General features: G+C 39.6%; 1 protein-coding gene across 2 annotated transcripts in view; it reads left to right on the forward strand.

Moving 5' to 3' along the window:
- The first annotated feature begins 902 nt into the window (after positions 1-902).
- The window catches only part of LOC109040374 (uncharacterized), a 19,991-nt gene continuing 2,902 nt past the window's right edge, over positions 903-17,991 (forward strand). Inside the window, exons 1-4 of one of the 2 annotated variants that reach the window (XM_072303957.1) lie at positions 903-1,042; positions 1,159-1,227; positions 15,594-15,854; positions 17,971-17,991. In XM_072303957.1, coding sequence (XP_072160058.1) covers positions 914-1,042; positions 1,159-1,227; positions 15,594-15,854; positions 17,971-17,991 — 480 coding nt within the window. In that variant the 5' untranslated portion in view covers positions 903-913. Of the gene's footprint in view, positions 1,043-1,158; positions 1,228-14,686; positions 14,927-15,593; positions 15,855-17,970 lie in introns of those variants that run through there. The other variant, XM_072303958.1, reaches the window with a different exon arrangement.

The raw sequence follows: 17,991 nt of genomic DNA on the forward strand, positions 1-17,991 counted from the left end.
TACATGGGCACTCACAATTACGTCTGACATTGGGTCGATACATATTCACTCCGGCGAAAACTTTCAGATCGTGGTTCGTGAGCGGCGGTAAGTCCAAACCACAGCCCTGTTTTGGGAGCAATCACGAACTCCCCATCGGAGACCGACCCAGCTGTTACCAGCAGTGGCGTGGCGTGAATTGCGATATATCGATTGTTATGCCATTTAAACCTATGGTAAAGAATCGATTATTAAGGTGTTCGCTGCGAACACCCTATTTATCGATCCTTAACGCACTGTGTTTGGCGCAATGCGTGAAGTATTCATACAGTCTCATAGGCGCTATTATATGTTACATGCCGATCGCCGTACCGAGGGCTTCTCCTTTTCATCTAAAGTCCTCGTTATCATTCCTCTTTAAGTCGCGCCGTTCCAGGCCAAATTGCGTGTTTGGTCTCTCTCTTAACTCGACTTGTTGAAGATGCTGTCTCTTGTATCACTATGAGACGACAAAATTAGAAATTACTATACTCCCAGGAAATGAGAGATTTTGTCGCCTTTTCTCGTTTGTAATTTTGATTTATAAATCCGATTTTTTTTATACCTACACTTTAAAAAATTGCAAATTTTTGCCACCCCTTAGATTTGCCGCCATGGGCCGCGGCCTATGTGGCCACCCCCTTAATCCGGCCCTGTAGGTGCTTGAAGTTATTTTTGATGTGCTGCTGTTACGGAACGAAAAAAAGGCGGCGTATAAAAACAACGTATAAATGAGAAAAAAGATCATCTTTGAAACACCCTGTATGATGAGATAAAACAACCCGTCAGAATAATGCTGGTTGATAATTTTATTCATATAATTCTGTGAAGATAATTTTATCTCTGTTTTAATTGTCAATGTAGCGTCCCTGTTATCATTCATTTGGCGGTAGTCATGATATCGGCTCCAAGAGCCTCAAGCTGCTTCAGTATGTTCTTGAACTTCAATATGGGTGACCCGTGCCGTTTGTTCCCTGCAATTCCCTCCAAAATCATATTATTCTACACATGTCTTGTTTATCAGGTAAGCTTGATTTGAAATAACGTGCAGTATTAAAATAGAAGTGCAGTCATCATAACAAACGTGGAAAAGTCAACAAATTTTATTTTATTTTACATTTTTGTTTATTGGTTTTTCAGGCGCACGGATTCCTAAGACTATATGAAGAGGACGCGGGTGATTCTACCCCATATTTACGCCCCCTTAAGGTAAGAGAATCTTCAAAATGCGTAATTAGCTCGGTAGCTTAGCAACACCAATTAGATGATCGTTCCCGCTATTTTCCGATAAACATCGAAGCAATTTTTTTTAAATGTAGGTATATGAAAAGAAAATCGGATTCAGAAACAAAATTACAAACGAGAAAAAGCGACAAAATCTCTCATTTCCTGAGAGTGTAGTAATTTCTAATTTTGTCGTCTTTCAGTGATACAAGAGACAGCACCTTTAATTAGTATAGAGTTAAGAGAGAGACCAAACACACAATTTAGCCTGGAACGGCGCGACTTAGGAAGGAATGGTGACGAGGACTTGAGATGACAAGGAGAAGCTCTCGGCGCGGCAACCGGCATGTAACACATATTAGCCCCTACAAGACTGCACGAATACTTCACGCATTGCATCAAACACGGTGCGGTCGGCGCAGCGGCGGAAGTTAAAATCATTAACCCTAGTCTGCCTGAGTGGGGTCAGATTGACCCTACGGGAGTTTCAACTCTTTGCCATTTCTCGTGGTATGCACGAAATTTTTTGTCCTTCACAAATAGCTCTACAAAAACATCTAGGAACACGATTTTGAAGGGGGAAAAAAAAAAAAAAAACGTGCATGAGAGATCAAAAAATTCACGAGTACCCCTAGAAAGCCTGAGCGGGGTCAGATATCCTTATAACATATATTTTACCATTTAGCATCACAAAAGCTTACTTTGAAGGTGTATTCATTTTTCTCTTTTTATTTTTTTTCCGAAACTTATAAAACAAGCAAAATTTTTCAGATTTTTTTCGTTTTCAGTATCTAGTAGCCCTATGATTTTTTTCTCTCATGCTGAGAACAACATGGCAACATGTGTATGATAAAATGGTTGCATCCCTGCGCCGAGTTTTTTAAAATTTAGATATGCTTTATGGTTAAGGCCTGTAAGGTTAGTGCACTGATGTTAACTAAAAACATGGAAAAAACATAGCTAACTAATTGATTTTCAGCTGGGGTCAAATTGACCCCGCTCAGGCTTTCTCGTTGGTTCAGAGGCTCAGGCAGACTAGGGTTAAACCAAATTTTGTGTTTATTCTTTCATAAATTTTTCGTTCATTTCTAATGAATGGAAGGCCTTGTCCATTAGAGATAGATTTACGAAACTTGAATGTTCATACGACATTCCTCCTTAGCACCGCAGGAGGCTAGAGTACTTATATAGGGAGAGTATGGACATGTCGAAATATGGAGCTCTTAAGGCCCAAACGGGCAGCCAACCTTCTAACACAAAAAATGTCACCGCCAATCTTCAGATTTCAGTATCAAATCAGGGTGGCCAATAATATTCATCAAGGAGCTTCATGATGAGTATATTTTTGGGAAGACTACGTCAAACGCGTGCTTTACAAACGACATGTCGTGACAGTTGTAATAATGAATCTATCTGCTTAATTTAAATGACACATTTAAACGATCCCCCAAATAAATGACAAGTTCGCACTCTCCCTATAGAGGTACTCTACTATGAACTACCTCATCCAGACCAAGCCAAGTGTGATCTCTTTCTGACACATTCCTTCCACTTTCAATCAACAAATGTACATCAATCGTGGCGCCACCTCTCAACCAATACCGGTCAAACAAAATTCGTTCTCCCCACCGGCACTGAACACAATCATCCGTGCAACGCTGCCAGATATACAGAATTTACCCGATACTCTGCCGTACTAAGGAAGAGCGCCGTATAAACATTCGAGAGTTGTCAAATTTCCCCGAATAAAGCATGTATTTCTGAAGAAATTCATGTACATTTCTCATTGAAATCTTCAGCTACTTAAGATTAAATGGACGCATTTATGCGAAGTAGAAAGATGGGATGTGCTCGTCAGTTGAGGGCAATAAGAATGAATGGGGATTTTAAAACGTCAGTGACGTCAGCAGGGACAACCGGACCCGACAGGCTTATCGGGACACTTAAGGTAAAATCCTTCTTTTCTCAAAAGGAACTATATCCACTTTCACATTGTTTCTTATCTAGCTCACCAAAAGCACACCCCATCTCTCCACTTGCACCTAGTTCCTTTTTAGTATAAATACGTCCAAATTCAGGGTTGCCACAGAATTTAGAAATGAAATTCCCTGACACATTTTGGTGAAATTCCCTGACAATTGAAGATGTGACGCATGATTAAGAATACATAATTGAAAATAGCTCAGACATTTGTTGATCGAAACCTCAAATCCATTCTATAGAAAGCAAATGAAGGTGATTTAACGAATTTTCCATGTCATTTTCCGGTTTTCACTGACTTTTTAAAATTCCCTGACATTTCACAGTTTTCCCAGATTGTGGCAACCCTGCAAATTGCAAAAAAAAAAAAAAAAAAAAAAAATGTCTGAAAAATCGAAGGAAAAATATTCAGAATTTTCGGCCCATTGAATTCTGTATTTACTGAAGGAAATTTGGGAACGCCTGATGGCTCATACGGCGTTTTTGCTTAGCATGGCAGTACTCTTACACTGTAAAAAAAAACACACACATTGGATCGAGAGTCCAGACTCTCGAAAACATTGGCAAGAAAAAGGACTCTTGATTCAATCAGATTTAAGCTTAAATCAAAAGGAAATCCGCTAAAATTAAGAGGCTTGATTCTTGATTTAAGCTTCAATCCGATTGAATCATGAGTAATTTTTCTTGTCAATGTTTTTAAGAGTCTGGATCGACTCTACGTCCAATGTGTTTTTTTTTCTGCCAGTCCAGTGAAATCTGTATTTACTGAAGGAAATTTGGGAACGCCTAATGGCTCAGACGGCGTTTTTGCTTAGCATGGCAGTACTCTTTCTTGTCTCTGATTCTTACGTATAGTAACACTTTCTTCGGGAAATTCGGCAACGCTGCGGGGGGAGGAAGAGGAAGCGGGTAGCCGTAGCGGCGCGGCGCAGGAGCAAGACGCCGCGACGCTACGGCACTCCGGACTCCGGCAGGAAAGAATAGTCCGATGAATATGCAGTCCTAGTATTCCTACTCCACGGTGCCGGCCCTCGTTCCGTGGCCTACTTCGCCACCGGCCGCGCTCTTGCCGGCTCGCGCTAGAAAGCCACCGTGGACATCCACGGATCTAGGCAGAGTGCTTTCTAGGAGAGAGCGAAGGACGTCCAGGAATCCGTCCCTGATTGGCTAAGACGGCTCCAGCCTTCAAACGCAGTTAAAAATTCCCGGGTTTATGGTTACTTTAAGTTCCTTTTTTCGGATATATGAATCAAGAGGTTGGTCTAGAGTACCTTTCTAGGGAGAGTATGGACCAGAGACAAGAGGCCCTCCATGGAGGGTCGTACTAGCATATTGGCCATGGAGGAAGCTTTTACACAGAGAAAAAAACTTCGTGCGAGGGACCCGAAGTTTAGGTCATACGGATCTCTGAAGTTTTCGGATTGAGCATCTGATAACTTTAGGTTCCGCTACTAAGGTTTGGATCACACATCTGAAACTTCAGTTCTTACATCTGAAGTACTTCGGTTTTCACATCCGAAAAACTTCGGTTCTCACATCTGAAGTACTTCAGATGTAAGAACTGAAGTTTCAGATGTGTGATCCAAACCTCGACAGCTAGACCTACAGTGTTCAGATACTCAATCCGAAAACTTTAGAGATCCGTATGACCTAAACTTCGGGTCCCACGCACGAGGTTTTTTTCTCCGTGTGGAAGCTTTTACTTTCGGGACTTTAGCATTCTACAATGTGGACTTACATACATGCTTGATGTTTAACAACGTGTTGGCAGTTTTGTTTTACAAACAAGCCGAAGTTTGGGAAACTCGTTTGGCTCATGACGTCACCCGAAGCTCATCATCCATCATGTGGGTAGGTCAGCAGTAATTTCATGGAGGGCTTAGGGCCCAAAAGGGTAGCCAGCCCTTGGACACACAAAAAATCACTGCCAATCATTTTATGTGCCTAAGGGCTGGTTACCCTTTTGGGCCCTAGGCCTTCCATAGCAAAAATGCAAGAGATCCGGAACTGAGTCCATCCGGAGATTGGGAATTTCAAAAGCTCCGCGTAAAATTCAGGAAAATCTCAAAAGTTCCGAAATTTGGAACTGGTCTCGGGAAATGGGAGCACTGCAAAGATTGATTTTTTTCCAAAACCAGGCAACGCAAGGGACAATATTCGGTCTCATACGATCGCGGGAACTCGAGAGTTGAGGAGTGAGGTCTCCCTTGGTAGAATGCTACCTAATTGTCCACTGAGGCTAGACCGAATACAGCTTTGTGTCCGCCCGGCCGGGGATAATAATAGAGTGGTTCAAGGAGTACACTTACAATCAAAATGGTGAGATTTAAAAGAAAGATGGAGTTTTAGATGCAGCACGCTCTTTCGGTGGATTCCTCCCCGTGGCAGAATGAGAATCTTTCTTACAAAAAAGAGGAACCATTACAGGGCCGACTCTACCTACTTGCCTCCCATCCCATGGGCCACCTGTATTTTGCCGCCCCCTTCTCATTCATTTTGAAAAATCAATAAAAACCATTAAGTGAAGTACCGGAGGGGGAGGAGAGGGGTGCATAAGACGCGTTCACTCGTGTTGGGCACATTTTTTGCGAAAATCCTGTCAACACTACTAGCAAAAGTTCACGGAACTTTGCGCGAAAGTTAAGTTTCGTAAACCTATCTCTGCGTGAACAAGGCCTTCCATTTGTAAGAAATGAACGTAAAAATTATGCAAGAACAAACGTAAATGTGGTTTAATAATTTTAACCTCCGCCGCCGTGCCGCGCTGACTACACTGTTTTTGACGCAATGCGTGAAGTATTCCTGCAGTCTTGTGGCGCTGTGCGTTTCACGCCGACCGCTGCTGAACGCACTGTGTTCGACGCAATGCGTGAAGTATTCATGAAGTCTAGTAGGCGCTATGCGTTTCATGCTGACCGCGCTGTTTTTGACGCAATGCGTGAAGTATTCATGCAGTCTTGCAGGTGCTAATATGTGTTACATGCCGACCGCCACGCTGAGGGCTTCTCCTTTTCATCTCAAGTCCTATTTCATCATCAAGTCCTATTCATCATCATTGCTCTCTGCGCCGCGTCACTCCATACCAAATTGTGTGTTTGGTTTCTCTCTTCACTCGACTAATTAAAGGTCGTTTCTTGTGTCACCGAAAGACGTTTTTCTCGTTTGTAATTTTTTTTTCTGAATCCGATTTTTTTTATACCTATATTTAAAAAAATTGCAAAATTTGCCGCCATGGGCCGCGGCCCATGTAGCCACCCCCTTAATCCGGCCCTAAACCGTTACGATTTTACAGTTGCGTATACTGAGTTTTTCCGTCTCATAAAATAATAAATGAGCATAAATATCTCTTGAAAAAAAAAGGAGAAGAAAATGCCCGATCGGCTGGAGGTGCAGGAGGGGTCTCTTTCACTGAGCAGTTTTGCTTCAGAAAAATGCTCTTTAGACATTTTGACGCCATCAAATGTTATTTTTTTCTTTAAATGTTTCACAAAAAATTCTATTAGCAAAATAATCTATTTTATCTGCAAAATTCAAAGTAATCATGGATGTTCCATAAAGTAAATACTTAATTTGGGAAAAATTGCCGATGTTTGAAAATTCTTGGGATCCTTTCACAGGTCGAGAGCCTCTCTCAATTAAATACAAGAATTTGGCCACGTATGAATGAAAAGTCTCTGGTTTATAGGTTGAGATACTGTAAAGTATTGTGAAGATATGTGAGATATATGACGTATACTTAACCGATCAGAACCTAAAATTTTGTTTCATCAATTCTAACGTTCGCATTTTTCTCAGAGCTTACTTCATCATCGAAAATAACGCCATTAAATGTAGCGTGTAGCACATAACGTTGATAATGACGCAATTGATTAAATTATGTCTTAAACATGTACAAAACATGAGGAATTTGAATTTAATAAAGCCCGTTCGTCAAATGTACAGGTTCATTGACCACCGATCAAATTCCGTCCCTCTCCTCTCTGTTATTCCTTACTCCCGCTGAGGAGAAATATTCAAACCTTTTTGAGGGTGGATAACCGCACGTCTGCCGTGCTACGGAAAAACGCCGTTTGAGACTCCAAGCGTTGCCAATTTCCTTTAATAAATCACGAATTTTCGGGGAAATTTTTGAACGTTTTTCCTCCAATATTTCAGACGATTTTGTCCGCAATTTTACCGAAAATTCCAAGGAAAAACATCCATAGCTTTCTTCAAAAATAAACATTTTATCGAAGGAAATTTGGCAACTCTCGAATACTCACACAGCGTTTTTCCTTAGCACGGCAGACGTATAGAACATAGCCTGCCAGGTCGCAAATTAGGAACAATAAAAGGACCGGTTCGATAATCATTCATTTAAAAAGGGCGAAGCCCACAGATATAAAACTCAATTTTCTTCTGTTTCAATCAAATTTACGGCCCTCGAACATCGCAATTTTTGGTGCGCTCTATCTAAATCAATTCATCAATTCATAATCCATAAAAAATGAACTTCGGCTCCCAATTTACGGCAGTGGCGGAGGCCTGAATGATGATCGATTATCGATAAATCCCCATTTGATTCTATGGTAAAGAATCGATTATGAAGGTGTTCGTTGCGAACACCCTGCGTTTATCGATAATTTCCCATAGGTTTAAATGGCAGATCAATCAATGTATCGCAAAGCATGCCACGCCACTGATTCACGGGTCCGTAAAATCGACTGATCTGCCTCTTCCCGAAGCCCCCCGCGAAATCTGCGCGATTCAGCGCGCGATAGCTCGACTCCATTTCAATTATAATTAAGTAAGCATCTTATGCGTACTTAAACAAGTATGAATCGATGTATCGATAGGTCGTATGTTGCGGTTTATGGAACTTTCTTTATCGGCAGGTGTTCATTTTACAGATCCATGAATCCAAGAAGATACGTTCGGGGATTCCGATCGAAACCAGGGCCGAATTAAGGGGATGGCCACATGGGCCGCGGCCCATGGCGGCAAATTTTGCAATTTTTTGAAATGAAGGTATAAAAAAAAATTGAATTTAGAAAAAAAATATTACTAACGTAAAAAGGCGACAAAATCTCTCATTTCCTGAGAGTATAGTGATTTCTAATTTTGTCGTCTTTCAGTGATACAAGTGACAACGCCTTTAATTAGTCGAGTTAAGAGAGAAACCAAAACGCAATTTGGCCTGGAACGGCGCGACTTAGAGAGAAATGATAACGAGGACTCGAGATGAAAAGGAGGAGCCTCGGCGCGGCGATCGATCGGCATGTAACACATATTAGCGCCTACAAGACTGCATGAATACTTCCCGCATTGCGTCAAACACAGTGTGGTCAGGAGCGGTCGGCGCGTGAAACGCATAGCGCCTTCTAGGTTGCATGAATACTTCACGCATTGCGCCAAACAGTGCGGTCAGCGCAAAACGGCAAAATACAGGCAGCCCATGGGCGGCAAGTAGGTAAATCCAGCCCTGATTGAAACCGCTACCATTCGATGGGCTTTAAATTCGCGTTAAATTATTCGCGAAGTTTCCGAAGAATTCCGAAGTTATTACTCCATTTGGACCGCATCATGCAGAAAGGAATCAAGTCCCATCACCTGTTTTCAAATTTCATCGGGCGCTTTATTTTTTTACAGAAGAACAGGAGGGTAGATTTTTTGAAAATTCCAAGGGATTTCCTCGATGGCAAGAAATAAAGTCCCTGAAATTTTCAAAAGAGTCCGTGCAAAATTGCACCTGTGTAAAAAGAAATAGTTCGAAGAAATCTGGCAATGGCTGATGTGACTTAGTTTCTTTCTGCTTAACGCGGTCTATTTGAAAGATTTGTCCGTGATTTCAACTCGCGCAAAATTAAACCTTTTTCATCACACTCCGGGAACATTTATTACCAATAACTGTGTTAATTAAAAGTCTCTAAGCCTATGTGTTGGGTTATTTAACTTGTCGGATTTAACTGAGTGCTCGCAAAGAAGATATTGTTTCGTTGTTCGTATGTGTGCGGTGAGGTTAAAATTTCTTAATTATTGCAGTGTTGGCTGAATTAAAGAAACGGAATAATAATAATTTATGGGAGGAGGTTTTCCGTCAAAGATGAACGGTTAAATTCTGGAATCTCTGTCAGAGCTCTTGTACAATTGAGATTTCGAGACCAATAAAAATGAAAAATAGCACAGCATTGTTTTTTCCGTTATAAGCCCTGCTAAAAATGTTCCGTGTGGATGATTTCCATGAAGTTGATTTCCATGAAAAAATGACACGGAAAAATGGAACAGGAAATATTTCCATGTGGCTGATTTCCGTGTGGCTGATTTCCATGTGGCTTATTTCCATGAAAATTTTTCATGGAAACGAAATCATTTCCGTGAAAATTTTTCATGGAAACGAAATCATTTCCGTGACAATTTTTCATGGAAAGAAAACCATTTGCATAAAAATGATCACAAGAAGGTTTCAGTACCATCCAAATTGCTCACGGAAATTAAATAAATCTTAGAATCAAGACAAAGGAGACAAGCGTCCCAATGGGAGCACATGATATTTGGACCATGCAGACATGCTCAGTAAAATAGAAAATGAACAAACAACACTCACCAACTCGCTCAAGTCTGTAATCCACTGGGTCAGAAAAATCCACTTGAAGACAATAAATCCAAATTTCCGATTAGAACTGGTGCAGGTACGAAGGAACTTTTGAAAACACGATGAGTGCATTGTAAAAATATCTAAAGCACTCTTTAACGTAAGAGAAAAATTAGCACCATGATTTACTAGCTGATCAATACAGAACACCACTCTCAGAAAAGCACTGACACAACACGATTTTTCAGTTTAGTTTTAGAGGAGAAAGCATTTTTCAAAAGATGCGACATCATAGATCCACAGCTTAAATAATTTCACGATTTACTACGATCATTGATGATATTAAGGTAGCCATCGATTCTCTACCCGACGTTCCTTCCACACATGACAGGAAACATCTACAGGCATAGAGCAAATGGCACTGAGCAGCAATGTACATCTGATAAGGCAAGCTCCTGGAAGTGTCGATCTGCAAAAATACAAAGCGGGAGACAGATCATCAAATTGATCTACCTATGGTTAATGGCCGTCCTTGGAGACAGACAATAAACTACGTAACAATATATCAACCACCTTTTGATAACAGAACGAATTTAAAATGAGAGCAAGACCCTTCCTTATGGAGGGAGGGCCAAGAAACATTTAAAAACGGAACATTTTACTACTGACAGGTCTGAGCCACTGAATAAAATACATTCCACCAGTCAATAAAATTTTAAATTTTGAATGTTGATGGATAACCTGATTGCCAGTATACATTGAGTTGAAACCAGTTGAAACATCTGATACGTAGAGCGGTTCATTCTCATAGAAGCTTTCGTAAGTAGTTCCAGATAAGTACTTTAAAATTAGACACCGGTCAAATGTAGTACAAGAGAGGAAATGGGTGCAACAAAACTTTAATTGTCCTTGATTCTTTTGAAGACACAAGGAAAATGCAGGCAGTATGAGGATGTTCCAACAGACTACCTATAGCACTCGCCTGCAAGAGTTGGGAAGTTTCTACTTGTGATGAAGTCCGCGGATAATAAGATTTGCACTTAGAGAGTGCAACAGAAGATCCACCATCTTGATTCTGGTCTTTCCCTTCAATGCTAAATAGATGCAAGATTATCTCCCTTCCCACGGAAGGAGTGGATAGATTTATTAGACGTAGACTCTTCGATCAACTTCGTAACCACGGTTAGGAATAGCACATGGTAGTAAATGCATTCGCAAACCAAGAGAATAGAATTCACAATTACCTCGCTCGTTAGAACATATCGACTGAATCGTAAATCGGCAAAGAAAATTAAACTCGAGTTACTTGATCAGTATAGCTTGACATGACAAATGTGTAATGTAAGTACAAGGTGACAGGCTCATACTTAGGTGTGTCCGTCGTCAAGAAGTGAAAGAGAGATAATTTACCTGTGTTCGATGAAACTGAGTATAGTCAAGTAGACGCCGATAATACAATCGATTCTTCGTTAAGAATCATGAAAAGTAGATCAAATTAAGTTTTCATTTTGAAATTCACGGCATGGCATGGCTTGGCTGGCTGGGTGGATTGAATTGATATTGAACAATGGTCCGGAGTTCCGAGTGCGAGTTGGACCAATACCCCCTAGACTGACCATACCTACACATTTGTTTTGAGGTTAAAATACATCTGGTTGTAACGTTTTACACGGCTCTTATGGGGAAAACCTGAAAAAAGCTATTTTTCACTCCTTTAAGTGAAATTTGACGGGGGAAGAATTTTTTCCCTTAAACTTCAAGTATGAAGGCCTTGAATGCATTTAACTTCGGCGGCTGAATCTGTTTCTGGGTGGGAAAAAAAAAATTTAATAGTGGAAGTACATACTACATAGGGACTGCATCCGTCAAGGGAATGGAGAGGAGGGGAGGGGGATGTGGTTATCCACTTGAATGTTTTAAATTCTCTGCCAGGAAAGTGATTCAGTGGCAAATTTTTGGTATTTATGTTCCACGAATGTTATACTTCCAAGAAAAGATCACTTAAGGTCACCAGTCATCTCATGTTACTCTTAATTTCACTTATTCACCTCGTCCCATAAGGTCCTGTGTAAAAACTCACAACCTGATGCACTCACACACTCACAGATGAGTTCCCAATGTTTAGGTATGGTCAGTCTAGGGGGTATTGGTTGGACATCGAACAGTTGGACGAGGGACCATTCCGCGGTTCCGCCTTTTGCCTTTTTATCGAGGTTGCGTATGAAAATGAGTGAAAATCAGCCGCTATAATGATTATAGAAAGCCAGTTTTTGTATTTTAATCCTTTTGAAAACATTTGCCTGATAATTATTTAGATAATAAATACAACCCTGGAAGTATCGGCAAGGAACGATTATTCCAGGAACTAGGAACATCTTCACAAAAGTTAGGTTATATTTATCTCTCACATCACCATATCACCTCAAGTAAGTAATTTAATGAATAATTTTTCACTTTCACACCTTTCACAAAGAATCAAGGACAATTAAAGTTTTGTTGCACCCATTTCCTCTCTTGTACTACATTTGACCGGTGTCTAATTTTAAAGTACCTATCTGGAACTACTTCGAAGCTTCTATAAGAATGAACCGCTCTACGTATCAGATGTTTCAACTGGTTTCAACTCAATGTATACTGGCAATCAGGTTATCCATCAACATTCAAAATTTAAAATTTTATTGACTGGTGGAATGTATTATATTCAGTGGCTCAGACCTGTAAGTAGTAAAATGTTCCGTTTTTAAATGTTTCTTGGCCCTCCCTCCATAAGGAAGGGTCTTGCTCTCATTTTAAATTCGTTCTGTTATCAAAAGGTGGTTGATATATTGTTACGTAGTTTATTGTCTGTCTCCAAGGACGGCCATTAACCATAGGTAGATCAATTTGATGATCTGTCTCCCGCTTTGTATTTTTGCAGATCGACACTTCCAGGAGCTTGCCTTATCAGATGTACATTGCTGCTCAGTGCCATTTGCTCTATGCCTGTAGATGTTTCCTGTCATGTGTGGAAGGAACGTCGGGTAGAGAATCGATGGCTACCTTAATATCATCAATGATCGTAGTAAATCGTGAAATTATTTAAGCTGTGGATCTATGATGTCGCATCTTTTGAAAAATGCTTTCTCCTCTAAAACTAAACTGAAAAATCGTGTTGTGTCAGTGCTTTTCTGAGAGTGGTGTTCTGTATTGATCAGCTAGTAAATCATGGTGCTAATTTTTCTCTTACGTTAAAGAGTGCTTTAGATATTTTTACAATGCACTCATCGTGTTTTCAAAAGTTCCTTCGTACCTGCACCAGTTCTAATCGGAAATTTGGATTTATTGTCTTCAAGTGGATTTTTCTGACCCAGTGGATTACAGACTTGAGCGAGTTGGTGAGTGTTGTTTGTTCATTTTCTATTTTATTGAGTATGTCTGCATGACAGATGTCATCCATTATTACTTTGCATGATGCATATTTAGCTGAAAGATTCTCTTTACACATGCCTAGTGGAAGATACATGTGGGTTTGGAACTGCTAACATGCGAACTTTGAAAAACTACGCTGCTATGATATAGAAAATCCTACAAGTCCAAGAAGGTCTATGCGCTGATATCAATTACATACTGACATATACCCGTCAAACAAGTTCCCATGGCTGTCATAGATGGCCTGCCCACAAAGTATGTCTGAAAGGGTGGCCCTAATTTTCATCAGGGAGCTTTGAGTACACCATGTACTTTTTAAGATTATTGTGCTTATTATTGCTTTCACTTGAGTGTAGATGTAAGTACATACTAAGCTTTTATCCATCATACATTTTGGCACATTTCTTTAATTATTGAGCTTCATAAAATTTCAGGTACTTGATTTTCAGGGGCTGAGATCGAAATCATATCATTAAAAAAAATTGGTTCCAGCAATTCTTTTCAAATTCTTTACAAAAAAATTTAGAGGATTTAATAACTGAAGATAAAAACATAACATGCTAAACACTACCTTCTGATGAAAAAGTACTTAAGTGATGACCAAAATTGAGACTTTTTTCGATCACCCTGATATGGGGATCTTCTTCACCTCCTTTCTAAACATACGCCTGAGAAGAAAAAATTTGACTGCTAATGCAACCCGCAACAATGATCGTATAGCTCTTCTTTCGGTTTTTTCCTTTTTCCCTTCATTTCCCCCCCCCCCCTTCCAAAACTTAAGATTTTTCCTTTTCATGTCATAATGAGCCCATAGCACAGAAGTTTTCAAAAATGATTGGAATTCACGAAATTTCATTTTATGAAGTTACATATAAAATCTTGCATCTCTGGTTTGAACCGTATACCGAGTATAATTCCTTGGCGCGCACCTTGCGGAGCGCCTTCAACATCGTAGTTATGCTTCAAACGCGACACTCACGCTCCGATGTGTAATTTTCGCATGTTGCGCATGTCGGAGCGTATGTCCAGTTTAGAATTGCCCAAAAATTGAAAGATTTTAAAGCCGCGAAATTCATGTTTAAATCCGCAATTTTTATTTCCATGCCGAACTGAGAAGGGGATTTTCAATTCCATGAAGGCTTGATGGAAATGACTTGGTTTCCGTGTGAGTTGCATGGAAGTGTTATGAGTTCCATGTCGAGCTCACAAGGAAATATTTTCATTTCCATGAAGACTTGATGGAAATGACTTGGTTTCCGTGTGAGTTGCATGGAAACGTTATGATTTCCATGTCGAGCTCACAAGGAAATGTTTTCATTTCCATGACGGCTTGATGGAAATGACTTGGTTTCCATGTGAGTTTCATGGAAACGTTATGATTTCCATGTCGAAGGACATGGAAGTCAGACGATTTCCATGAAATCACATGGAAATCGGGTCATTTCCACGTGAATCCACATGGAACATTTTTAGCAGGGAGTAGACTCTTACGCATTGTCATGTTGTCGAATTTGTAAATACACTGACAGAAATGTGTGAATACTTTTCAGTGCGACGCCTCGTCGTGTATTACTGCTTGCTTGCCCTTATCTGATCAATTCTTTCGAACATGCGAACCAACCCACTATTCAATTCAATCATCTTTTACATTTAAACGTGCACTAAATTATGATTTCAGTTTTAATGTGTTCTGTTGCGTTGATTCTTAGATCTATAGAGGCCTCGGTAAGTGTAAGTGGTTATTTTACCGTTAAAAAATGAAGAACAAAGTACAAAAAAGATGAATAAATGATTGAGAGCATTCTTAAAATATGTGTGATACCTACATATATATGCTGCTATTTTGAGGCGGTTTAAAGTTCATAAACCTGAAAATCATTATTAGGGAATGTTTTGGCCCTTAATTTTTAATCCGTGTTCCAACTTTAGGCTGAAATTTTAGGAATCTTCTTAGTTGGCAAGCCTAAGCTGTAGGAGCCCTCCAAAGTTTTTATGAGCCAAAATTATTTTTGCGTGTGTATTCCTTTCTCTTCGTTCTCGGCTCGAATTGCACTCTACGGCATCTACACCAAGACTTGCTCGACAATTTTTGGCGGGTTATGCTCCTAACTTTTTCGGGTGACAAATTTGCCTAGTGCTCCGAATTTTTTGGTGCCAAAGCCTCATTTTTAAGAGCATTTCGCGTATGTAGCCCAGTGAAGGCGGAAAACTACTCTCACGTTTTTTTAATCGTAATTGTATCACGAAAAAAATTACCGTCATTAGCGGGCTTTACTGTTTTGAAGAACAAGTTTTTGCGGTAAAATTTTGTCACATTGCAAATGTGGGTTGACCAATTTTACTTACGAGAAGAATGGGAATCTAACAAGTTGAAATCCTCCTTCGCTTCCAGCCAACTCCTACACCGACAACTAAAAGCTTCGACGAATTACTGGATGCGTTCATTACCGTAGAAACCCACCGAAAATCCGTTTTGAAGGAGGCACAAAACGAGGGCACTGAGCTGAAGAACAACGAGACGGTCGTGTTTCTTGAGGTTTTAAGAGAGGCAGATGAAGCTCTCGTGAACGTGCGACACTATTTTGATGCGGGGAGGATCTTGTTCGATTTCAGGAATGGCAAGTCAAATCTCGAGCAGGCAGATGCAGCCCAGGTAAAGAGTTGTGTCATTTTTCTGATGTAAAATTATTGAGTACAGATCAGAGACAAGAAACCTTCCACTGGCCTCTTGGCAACAGGTGGAAGCTTTTCCTTCCTTTCTCGTTTTTTTCGAAACCATTCAGTTACACATTTCCCGAATCTAGCCATCGATAAACGTTAAAAATAAGCTACACAAAAACACACAAGTATTGAGTAAAATTGAAATGAGTATCTTTGTCTTTGTGTAAGTTTTTGTAATTCTTGAGGGTGAATTCTTTCGTAGGGCACTGAGAAAATGTGGTGTTTCGGCCCCAATTCGTGTGAAGACACAAATTCATATAACTGCTCAGAGCAGACCAAACTTAGTACGTGAAGCACAATTATTTTTGTAAATGTGGGTCTTTAACAATTGCGGTAGTTGCAGCAGATACTTCTGATATCTATCAAGCATCATAATGATATTTAATTAAAAAGTAGAGGAATAAAAAGCTGAAAAAGCTTCCATTAATTCAGCTTGAACTCAGCAGTGCTCTCAGTGCTTTTATATTTGTAAGGCATGGTGTAAGCCCCGAGGTGAGCTATCTCGATTCAGTGGTGATACATTCAAAATATAGGTAGGTACTCTTTTCTCACACTAGATGCATTTTGTTACTGTAATAATTACAGCGAAATAAGGGTCAACATAAGATTAAAAAGCAAAATCCTTCCATTTTCACATTCATTTATAGATTTTCCAAGAGTACATAGTTTCACCACCAAATGCTTGTTATATTTTTAAACTTTTAATTCCTATTGTATTTTTTCACATTCCACAGTATTACGACCGTGATTTCATTCATGTTTTTTTTCCAGAAAACTGAAATCTTGCGAGACGAAAAATTCTTGGGCACCCAAATGCTTAAGCTGGCCACAATCTACAAAATTTTGGAATCCAAAATGGGAGAGCTGCCTAGAGAAGCGTTGAGCACGTTTCGGCCCCTTCTTGACACCCTTAAGCATAGTGATGAAGCTTTGACTCCACTTGCGAAACAATTTGAGATCGATTTGGAGGAGACTAAGAAAAAGATGTCCAAATGATTCTGTGAAAGTCGGCATTTGATTCACGACTTTTGGCTGCCAACTTGTTGTGGAGTATAAGGAGCCTTATTGAACCAGCATTTTCAACTAAATATAACGCCTGACAGCCTCATACTTCGGCATCATATTTCCAATACCGATGTCTATTCAAGAAGCCTCCAAATAAGAACATTAGAGGAAGAAAAAACACTTGGAAATTGCTCTTTCAAGCTCTGAAACCGAACATTCCTTATCTAGTGTATCTTATTGATTGTGACTGTGCGACTCATTATAAATATTTTATTTGAACACTTAATTAACATCTTATTATAAAGTAATCACAATGTGCAATATCTGTACATTTTGTGTATAGCTAGGACCGGTGTCCCAGCCCACCCATTGCCTTATTGTACATAATTTAGGATAAAATTAATACTGTTAATACTTGTAAATATCCTGTAGTTCCCTATGGTTTAATCAATAATAATAAAAATATATAAAATAAAAATATGATGCTTCAAAATGATCCAAAAATAGTATTTTCTATAACTTTTTCAGCTAGAAATTTTCAGCTAGAAGCACCCAAAAATCCTTTAGAAAAATTAATAATTGGTAATTGAAATTACGTGACGTTCTTTTGTTACGTTCTTTCGTGTGGAAAAAGACGGATTGGCGAATAGAAATTTTGCAGTGTTGAAATGAGGGGCTTGGAGGACAAGGTGCATAAGTGCAGTTTTTGCTATCTCGAAAAATGCGTGTTCGAAGTTTCGGAATTGCATGGAACCTTAAGGCGGAAAGAAAGTTCAAGTTGACTTTTGGATGCTTGAAAATTGAAGATTGGGAGCGAATTTTTCACAGGATATGCTTTAAGACTAGTTTTACTCAAAATCAACAATATCTCAATTTTTTTTCAATAACCGCACTTATAGACTCCGTCCTCCAAGCCCTTCAAATATACTTACTATCTTTCTTCTAGGAAACGACGATGTATACCTTTTTTTTTTTTTTTTTTGTTTTGTTTTGTTTGGTGCATTCACTTGAATCTAATAATTTGAAATCCCGTTTCCTTACAGCTTACTTCTGTGCCACCAAGT

This window comes from Bemisia tabaci, chromosome 9 (genome assembly GCF_918797505.1).
Source record: "Bemisia tabaci chromosome 9, PGI_BMITA_v3".
NCBI lineage: Eukaryota > Metazoa > Arthropoda > Insecta > Hemiptera > Aleyrodidae > Bemisia > Bemisia tabaci.